Source organism: Quercus lobata, chromosome 1 (genome assembly GCF_001633185.2).
Source record: "Quercus lobata isolate SW786 chromosome 1, ValleyOak3.0 Primary Assembly, whole genome shotgun sequence".
Taxonomy (NCBI): domain Eukaryota; kingdom Viridiplantae; phylum Streptophyta; class Magnoliopsida; order Fagales; family Fagaceae; genus Quercus; species Quercus lobata.
The window spans coordinates 49041498-49052436 of record NC_044904.1 but is presented as its reverse complement, the minus strand read 5'-3'; the positions used below and the strand labels follow the sequence as shown (position 1 = coordinate 49052436).

The 10939-nt window shown below is 33.8% G+C and overlaps 1 protein-coding gene across 1 annotated transcript; it reads left to right on the top strand.

The window, feature by feature from the left end:
• Positions 1 to 274: 274 nt before the first annotated feature.
• On the top strand, positions 275 to 5443 carry LOC115991541 (auxin efflux carrier component 5). Its single transcript, XM_031115304.1, has 5 exons — positions 275 to 1058; positions 1313 to 1398; positions 2270 to 2427; positions 4572 to 4648; positions 5217 to 5443. The coding sequence occupies exons 1-5, from the start codon at positions 376 to 378 to the stop codon at positions 5287 to 5289; spliced, it is 1077 nt and encodes a 358-aa protein (XP_030971164.1). The 5' UTR covers positions 275 to 375; the 3' UTR covers positions 5290 to 5443.
• Positions 5444 to 10939: the final 5496 nt, after the last annotated feature.

The following is a 10939-nucleotide window of genomic DNA, read 5'->3' as shown; positions in this document are numbered from 1 at the left end:
GACGATTACAAAAACCCATTGGGGTGAAAGCAACATTACTTGTACATATTCCATGCACTCAAAACAAATTATTTCACCCTTAAAGAATCCACGGCATAGAATCGTGTACACCCACCAATCCATGATCCGTTTTTTCAATAATATTAAACAAAAAGAAAAATACACTCTCTCCCATTCACCCCCAAAGACAAAATTATAAAAAAAAATGGAAAAAGAAAAAGAAAGACTACTTTCTTCTTCCATGCATATAAATACCCTACTTCATATATTGCTAAACAAGTACTCACATATATATTCAACCCTTTTACTTTCTAGAATAGGTCCTGGTGTCTTACTTTGAAAAGGGTATTGATATATAGTCTTAGAATAACAAGAATGATAGGGTGGGAAGATGTTTACAAAGTCGTGGTGGCTATGACACCACTCTATGTTGCACTGATTTTAGGGTATGGTTCCGTCAGGTGGTGGAAAATATTTACTCGTGATCAATGTGATGCAGTGAACCGGTTTGTTTGCTTTTTCACTCTCCCACTCTTCACCTTTGAGTTCACAGCCAATGCTGATCCTTTCAAATGGAACTTTCTATTCATTGGTGCTGATGCCATTTCCAAGTTCATTATAGTTGTGGTGCTTGCCATTTGGGCCAAGTGTAGTAGCAAAGGAAGCTATCGTTGGTCTATAACTAGCTTCTCTTTGTGTACTTTAACTAATTCTCTTGTTGTAGGGGTGCCTTTACTAAAGGCTATGTATGGTCAAAATGCTGTGGATCTGGTTGTTCAATCATCTATTATCCAGGCAATCATATGGCTCACCCTTCTCTTGTTCGTCTTGGAATTTCGACGAACTGGGATTAATTTTTCTGCCGACATAAGTATAAAAAATTCTCAAGTTCAATCTGCGGTTGAATCGGGAAAAGATTTAGAGGGAAGCACAGAGATTGTCGCGAGCACTGGTCCGTCTTTCTGGTATTTGATGAGGACGGTATGGTTGAAGCTAGCAATGAATCCAAACTCCTATGCTTGTATTATGGGCATTACTTGGGCTTTTATTGCAAATAGGTATGTCGTAAATACTTCTTTTAAACGTGAGCAATTATTCTATATTTTAAGATTAAATACGCGTTACTTTTTTCTTTTATATAATTACGAATTTTACTAATTAAATTTATAGTGAAATTTATTATTTATATAAAAGAAAGGAGGATATTACATCATTATATTCTTAAAATGCCTATTTTTAATAGAAAACTATGTGATAATTTAATATGAATGATAATTATTAATATCAGGGTTTTCTCTTCAAATGTTTGTAGGTGGCATATTAAGATGCCTAGCATCTTGGAGGGATCTATATTGATCATGTCAAAGGCAGGGACAGGCACTGCCATGTTCAGCATGGGTAAGATTAATTTTTATTTTTAACCATTTAACTCTTTTGTAATATTTTCTAAAAATTGATAGAATTATTCTCTACAAAAACTGCATTTATGATGGATTAAATCTCAAAATCTTTACTTGAATGAGGAGAGAAATTCCACCGAGTTGGAAGATTATTAATCTCTCTCTTTTTTTTTTTTTTTTTTTTTTTTTTTTTTTTTTTTTTTTTTTTTTTTTTTTCTACTTGGTAATACTTTGTGCTCCAAAAGTTTAGGCTAGTTTTTATCACGCGTATGCATAGATCATTTCACTGTTTATAATTGTGTGTCATTATTATGTAAAAAAAAATTTTAGAAAAAGTATATGAATAATTTTATTTATTATTGGTCAAAAAGCTCGGTGGTATTAATAGGTTGAGATTACTAGAGAAAAGTTTATTAAAATTCATCGTAGTTCATTGACACAATTTTTTTAATTTAATAACTAAGATAAAAAGAAACATGGTATTGGTTGGATATTTATAATTATGGATAGATTTAATCATCAACTATTCTAGGCACATAAAATTTAAAAAAAAATATTGAGATGAGATATTGTTAGTGATGTGAAATTAATAGTGGACTCAAAGTAGGTTCTAGTTAGTTCAATCGATATAGTTTCTTATAGTTGAATAAAATATTTGGGGTTCAATTTCCGCCTACACCAAAAACCGATTAATGTTTTGGTTTAACGATAAAGAGCTATCATTAGGAGCGGGCGCTATAAGTTAAATCTCTCTCTCTCTTTTATATATATATATATATATATATATATATATATATAAAAGGCTCCGGATTGACCAATAAACACCTACATAATATATCATTTTATCAGGGTTTGATCATTATGTGCAGGGATCTTCATGGCACTCCAAGAAAAGCTGATTGCTTGTGGCCCAAGCCTCACTCTGTTTGGGATGCTTTTGAAGTTTATTGCTGGACCGGCCACCATGGCTATCGGCTCTTACGCTGTGGGTTTGCATGGTGACGCTTTACGAGTCGCCATCATTCAGGTAATCTTTTATATATATATATTTTATATATATATATATTTTATATGTGACTTGGTCATCGGAATATATTAATCTTAGTATATTTCCCCAAGTGATGCTATTAATGTCCTCCATTTAATTAGGTTTAGGGCATATCTTTATTAAAGAAAAAGAAGAAGAAGAAGATAATTGGTGTAACCATATACTTAAAATAGCACCAAGTGTATAACACGTCGAAGATTGAACGGATTCAATAACTTAAGTTTTATATGCTCGATTTCAGCCACTCAATTGGTGTTCTTTTAGTTTTAGATGCTGAAAAGGATAAAGAGAGAATAACCTGCTTGGTGTAAGAAAGTGCTTAATCGAATTCATGACGTTTTTCTTATTTAAAAAAAAACATTTGAAGAAGTTTTTGGCCACTCATCTTTGTAGTCAAAGTGATATCCTTTTTCATTAAGGGGTCTTGAGATTAGTCTCAAATCTCAATTTTGGAGGGTTTCAATTTTTTAATAGACTGCTACTTTTTAAAGTTGTTTAAGTGTGCGTTTGAATTAGCTCTTTAATAAAAATTGTCAGAAGTAAAATTATGACAAAAATTAGTTATTCCTAAAATGAGGTTTTAAAAAATTGTAAGAAAAAAAAATTAATAAATTAATAGAAACGGCCTCAAAAATTTGATAAGAACTTCAAAATTTATTGATGATAGGATTTCAGTCAGTTTTTTATGGAAACTTGTGAGGTTTTGAAAGTTGAAATGCATTATAATTTTTTTGATAGATAAAAATGCATTATAATTAGGAAAAATGAATAAAAGAAAAGAGTAATAATATACTGTTTATGTGTGAGAAATGATTAAAAACAGTGTGTAAAAGTTTGATTAAGTCATTGTTCGTCAACATGGCCATTAGGATAGATCCCAATAACCAACATTAGAAAAAGAAAGACTGGACTATGGTGTTTTACAAAATTATTTATGTAACAAAAGAATAATACATAATACATAGTCCCTTGTCACTACTCTAGTATAGTATTAAACTATGTCAAACCTAAGTACATAAACTATTTATTACCAAAAAAAAAAAAAAAAAACTATTTATTACGAAGTCAAAGACTTACTATTTTATTTATTTATTTATTTTTTTGGCGTATACTATTTTGTAAATTTTAAGTAGTCAAGTTAGGTAAAAATTTAGATCGGCCCTTTATATATATATATATATATATATATATATATATATATGATGGCCCACAAGTTGTAATTAATTAATTAGAAGCTTGCATGGATGCATCAGCATCTTGAAAGGGGGGAGAATTAAGAATGGGAGAGTAAAACAGACTCACCCAAGAATGGAGGATAGATTTAATTGAAAGCTTCAAAACTGTGGTGTAGCGGTTGTCAGCAATAAGAGTAAACGAGTTGAACATAATTGAGATATTAAAACTTAGTTAATTTATTTTCATATCAAGCTCAAGTAACAGTATATTATCTGTTTCTCAAAAAAAAAAAAAAAAAAAAGTCTATATTATCCTTTAAAAAAGAAAAAAAAAACAACGAATGGGTATGACCCAAGCAAAGGAGGGCAAATCTAACATATTTCTAATAATATTTACTCCATAGCACTACCATGCTATATCCAGCTTCTTAAAAAAAAAAAAAAAAAGTTACATCCTTTAGAGAGTTTCAACTTATGGCCTATATTCTTAATAATAGCTCTTTATCATTAGATTAAAACACCAATCGGTTTCTAGTATAGGCAGGAATTGAATCCTAAATTCTTTATCCAACCATAAAAAACTTTACCAATTAAGTTAATTGGAAACAAAGATCTCTTAGACTTTGTTTCTCTTAAAAAAGAAAAGCAAGCTATATGTCACTTACTTACAAAACTGTTAACTAATATATAAATTCTTTTTTGAATATACTAAAATCAATACACTAATTAGGCATCACTTTAAAAAATTAATGTACTGATTAGGTATCACTTTAAGCTAGGAAATCCTCCATTAAATCTCGATGCTTTTACAGTATAAAACAAGAAGACAACTCTAAATTGACAAGTGGGATATTTTACTTTAAATTATATATCCTCTGAACACTAAATTGTTCCTAGGCCACTACTTTGGTGAAGTAATATATCTTTCATTATTCTATGATGTTACAGGCAGCACTGCCACAATCCATTACGTCCTTCATCTTTGCTAAAGAGTATGGATTGCATGCAGAAGTACTCAGCACTGCGTAAGTTGTCTAAAATTCAAAACCTTTTGGCAACAACTCCATAATAAAAGCGAGAGCACTGCTCTCAGAAAATATAATGCAATTTTTTTTTTTTTTTTAATTTTATAGAATAAGAGTAATGACAGTGATACATATTTACTATACACATATATATTGTCACATGAATTGAAATCATGTTTTTAAAACACAATTGCAATTAAAATTTTGAAATCTTATTTTGAAAACAAGATTTCAAAATTTTAACTGAAATTGTGTATTAAAAATACATTTTCAAAAGGAAGAGTATAATAGTGAGTGTGTAATAAGTTTTTAATTTTTTTTTTTTATAGAATATATAATGTAGCAGTATATTTTGCTTCACATAAAATATACAGAACTGAGACCATTTGTTACCCATGTCGTGTCATGATCAGAGAAGTCCCACATGATTCTATATGAAAATTTTGTAAGAACCTTTGTAAGAAAAAGATTTCTTGCACCAAAAATCTTTAAATAGAAGCATTAAGTTGATTTATAGAAATTAAACTGAGACTCTTATATTAATTTTGTTTCCATTATTTATTTGCAGAGTGATCTTCGGCGCGTTTGTTTCGCTACCGGTGTTGATCGCTTATTATGCAATTTTAGAGTTTATACATTGATACCCCCTCATTGAGACTAATAGTGAAAAAATAAGGGGAGCAACAGAGGGATATTTAACACTGTTGTTTAATTTTTATTTTTCCTACCTTTGTTCTTTTAAATTTAGGTATCTAATTTGAAAATACTGAAACTCAATTAGTCTAATTATTGTTGTCAAGAACTATTTCTTGTAATCTTAGACACTGTAATCCTAATGTCATCTTACAAGCTAAGAATATATTGACCCCTTGTGATAAATTAACCAATTAATTACCCATGTTAATTAATTAATTCAATTAACATGCAACAATGCGTGGTAGCACAAACAAATCATCAAATAACTAAATGCAGCGGAAATTAAATTTAACACGGTGATTTGTTTACGAATAAGGAAAACTTTCAAGGCAAAAACTCCACAGGGTGAATTTAAGGTTACCACTCCTGAAAATCTACTATTATCAAAACAAACGGTGACAAGTAAAGGAATCCCAGTACCTTATACCAACCTACAGTTGAACTTTTACCCCAATACCCAATTGGACTTGTTCTGTAGTGACAATCTCTCCTTTTCAATGCACGGCTTCTAATACGTGATTAACCAATCGATGCACGAATCCAAGTACGTGACTAAAGTGTGTTTTGTCAAATGATTAGCCAATTCTAAATGACATATGTTCTTAGCATGATCCACATATGTCCTAACAATCTTCCCCTTTGGCAATCCTTGACAAAACCACATCAAATAAATGAAAATATGAGAGAAGTCATAAATCACTAAACTCATACTCACTTGTTAAATATAATAAAATCTAATCCTAACACAAACTCTTGAAAAACTTTGCAAGAAAAGAGTTTATGGCAAGATAGACTTTAACAATCTGTATTTCTGAAACACTTAAAACAAAACTCATCATGGCATCTTAGTGTGAGATAGAAATATAAAAGATTGCATACACTGTAAGAGTACAAGGTTTGCTATCACAATGTAAGAACAATGTATCTAGAAAGTAAAGAAAAGAAAAGATACATAGGTCCTCACTACATCCCTCATAAAATAAACACTCCCCCTAATAACAATATCTCCTATACTAACTCTCCCCCTAAGTACATGACTACTCTCATACCTAAAACTACTCCCCATTTTTGCCACGAATGATAAAGGGCAAGTCACTGAGAAGCAGTCATCTCATCATTACCGGAAAAGCTAGCATTCTCATCTGCAGTAGCATCATCATTACTATTAGAGTCACCATCATTATCCTTGTCCTTAGATGCCTCTGAAGAAGGAGAGGGAGATGCCACAAAGCCACCAAGGCGGGCTTGTCGTCATGCAATACGACCGACATGAGTGTTCACCTGATACAACTCATCACTGAGAGTGTCAAGGCGAGCATCCATGCGCTGAAATTGTACCATGACTGCCTCGAGGGACACACCACTTGCGGAAGAAGAAGGTGTGGAGGTAGAAGGAGTGGAAGAGGTTGAAGGAGTCGCTGTCTTGGTCCGTGGCCGCTTCGATCGAAGCTGGGCCTTGCTTCGTCTAACGAACACGCCACTTATGGCACCCCTGATAAAGAAGTAAGTAGACTCAGGATAGGAGATAAAAATGCATGGCAAAGAATCCGCGTAATAGCAGAAGGGAAAATCAGCTTATCACAGATCGCCGTATCCTTATAAACATCTATAAGGGAGAGTATGAAATGAGAGGGAAAATCTATGGTAAACCCCTCAAGTAGGGATAACAAAAATCAAGCACAAGGCTCAGTAATCGAATTATAGTGAGACAAGGATGTAAAACAAATATCATCACCATATTCAGGAACCTTAGACCTTTTGCAAAGCCCGAGCAAAGGCTGACGTTCACCCTAAGATGAGGGTGTCTTACAGAAAAGAGACATGAGTTTATCTTTGGACATAGTTCGAAGACGAGGACAACTAGTGTAGTTAGCAAGCTATACCCTCAGAACGTGTAACACCTCAGATATAAGATCTAGAGTGACTACAATATGCGTACCTTAAATACGAGTGATGAAATGAGGTATAGAGTAATCAAATCGATGCATATTGGATTAAAACTCTTGCATGATCACGGAGGGACAACTGACCGAGGTGTCACAAAGGGACTCCCCGCCCCTACTGTGAATGATAGTGGGTAAGTCAGTATCGCAAAAGTCCAAAAGGATGACTTGGTGTTTCAAATGAATGCCACGTCGTGAAAAGTTCTCCGAAAAGTCCTAACGAGCTTTATCATCATGGAACCTGACATGAGGTGTAAGATTAGAAAAAAAAATGATACCTCGGAACGAAGAGGGTTCTGGGATGGAGCAAACTTGTGCTTTGGTGCCATGCGCAGACTAATCAAAAGAAAGAGAGAGAGAGAGAGAGACAAGTAGAAGAGACCCAAAAAATATCAATATCAATAAGATAGAAAAGAGAGGTATGTATGCATGAAAAATGCATGAACATGTGACATGCAACAATAAAAACAAGAGAGAAACCCCAAAAGTTTTCAAAAACCTCAAAAACTTAGGTCAAAAAGTATGAAATACCTGATTAATGAGAGAAAAGAGATCATATTAGAGGGAAAAAGCAAGGATTAGGTTGAAATCCAAGTGGGGAAGATGAAGAGTTTGAGTGAGAAGTGTTTGGGAGAGAGAGAAGTGTATTTCTATCGACAGATATCGGATAAAATGAGAGAAAAGTCGCACTGAGGCTATATATAGAAAACACGAAGCTCAATGGATCGAGAGGTATCGAGAGCTGTCGAGCACTAATTCTTGACAGATTTATCTATGGAGGTGCTATTGAGAGCTGTCCATAGCAAAGAGACCTTGATAGATCGAATAGCTATCAAGTATCTATCGAGCAGACAGAAAGTTTCTCGATGGATCGAGAAGCTATCAAGACAAATTCTCAAATGCTTGGATGGATCGAGATAGCGTTAACTTCTGTTGAGAAAGGAAGATCAAAGATCTTGATAGATAGCCTAGCTATCGAGAGGTGTCGAGAAGTGTAAAAACATTTTTTCAAAGAAGAGAAAAATATAGATATGAATGCAATTAAGCATGCTACTCAACCAAAGATTCAATCAACATTTTAAGCTCTCAAAAACATCTTTCAACAAGAAAAAAATGTTAAACATTTAGATCCAAAACACACAAACACACACTAAACAATTCTAACCAATTTTATATTTCAAAAACAAGTCAAAACAGTTTAGTGAGCATACATTAACACGTGTATTCCTTATGATGGCCAAATCACATTGTACCCACACATGTATCAAAAGTAGCAAAGAATTTGCGTGTTGTGTGTGAAAAAAATCGCAAGATTGCATAAGTGTCTACATGTTATGACGATTTGAGATATGTGAAAATCAATTTAACTCACATAATCATAACTGCTTGATAGGGACAATCACCTTCGAGGTACATCCTATAACTCCCACATCTCCTAGAAGACACGCTCACAATCATATAAAACATTTTGATTCTTTTTGCTTTTATTTATTTATTTATTTATTTGCATATTTTTCTTTTGTTAAGCATATCATGCATGAGCATATAAGAGAGAGAAAAGAGATACCCAATTATGTTAAGCTTTTGACATTTCACTTTTGCTATGCTGAAGCATACATATGTCATTTCTTGATTGGCAGGCAACAGTGGTGAGATGGTTATTTATACCTTTCTCTTAAGATTTTTTAGTCCTTTCCATTAAAAAGAGTGATACGAGTATTAAGTATAAGAGATTACTTAATCTTACTCATTACAAACATGAGTCGCAAAGCTCATTTGCTTAGTTGTGCATAGAGATGCTCATCTAAGTTACAAAAGATACAAAGTTTAGAAAAAGTTGTTTCAATGGCCATCCAAGGTACACAAGTACTAATGTACACAATTACACGCTGTTTTTGTATTTTCCTGATTTTTCAATTTTTTTAATGATAAACAAATTAAAGCAAAACTGAAAACAAACAAACAAACAAAAACATGTTAAACAAAGCAAAGAATAAAAACTAGACTGATTCACAAATAAGAAAGCAAAACACACAAGTAATGCTTAACCAAAAGATAGGGAAAGAGAGAGAAAAAGTGACTAAATAACTTAGAGCATTTTTCCTTCCACACCTTAGAAGAACCTTTCCTTTTAGTGAACCCTTGATTCAGCGGTAAGGGAGAAGAATTGAAACCATTCAAGTTCGAAGGGAACATGAGGACTTTGAGAAGATTTCCAAAAGGAGCAAAAGAGGAAGGAAACTGATCCTGGTTTCCGGAAGCGATCATACTGTTGCTCTATTGAGTGGCTAACCACTTATAACAATTTGATTGAGTATGTCCAGTAGCTCCACAGTGATGACAAAGATGCTGCTTGTTCTGTTTAGTTTTTTGGTTATTGCCTTTCTTAGCCCTAGGGTTTTTAGTCTCTTTCTTATCAAGCTTAGGGGGCACTCCTAAGATAGATTTACCCTTGTCTATTTCTCACTAGCTATAACAGTTTTTACATCATTGTTCTTTGAATCAACATTATTAGCAAGAGAAACAAACACAGTAGTACTAGAAGAAGCAATATTAGAGGAAGAGAAATCATACCCCAAACTGGTTCGATCAGAAGCAGATTTCTGAAGGCTAAGCATCTCATCAATTTTTGCACTTGAAGTCCTCTCCAACTGAGCTCTGACTTGAAACAGCTCTACTTCAAGCGTCTTTGTTCTCTCAGCCAAGAAATTGTTCTCAAATCTCAGTGCTCCAATGGCCTGATTAGCTTCATCAAACTTTGTGGAGATTTCTTCTCGATCAAGCTCCACATCACTGAGCTTCTTAGTGGCTAACCTATACAATTTCTCACGCTTTTCCAAGACCTTATACAATTTTGCATAGGTTGTATGGATGTCATCTTGTTCATCCATCTTCTCAAAGTTAGACTCTACCAAGTGCTCTTCTTCATCCACATCTTCAACAATCCCCTAATAGGATTCACAGTGTTAGTGAAGGCATTCAAGATTCCCTCATCCTCAGGCTCAGTGTCGCTCAAGGTAGCAGACTTTTCCCAATGGTCTTGAGATACGTTGGGAACTCTTGTTTCATGTGTCCAAAGCCTTGGCATCTAAAGCACTTCAGTCCGGAGGGAATAGTGTACTGACCGCCATCCGTAGCATCCTTCTTCCCTTTATCTTGGCTCTTGAATTGTGAAGAACTAGATTACTTTCAGTCCTTGTCAAATCCTTTAACATTGGCATTCTTCATGATCTTTTTGAACTGCCTTGTGATATAGGATTTCATCTTAGTATCTTTATCATCTGAAGACTTGTCGGTATCACTGCTTTTGGCCTTCAATGTCGTGCTCTTGCTCTTGCTTAATTTCTTGATCCTAGACAAAACCGACTCATAGGTCTGCAAGTTGCCAACCAGCTTTGTCAAAGGAATTTTGTTAATGTCCTTTGATTCCTCAATTGCGGTGATCTTGGCATGAAATCTCTTAGGTAGAGGTTTGAGCACCTTTCTAACAATCTTGGGTTTGGGAATGGTTTCCCCATTATTAAAGTCTGAGTTCACTATGTCCTTGGCATAGAACTCATCAAACAACTCATCCTCCTCCATCTTGATCTCTTCAAAGCTTGTGGTAAGCCTTTAAAGCTTTGAATCCTTGACAACCTTGGTTCCTTCATAG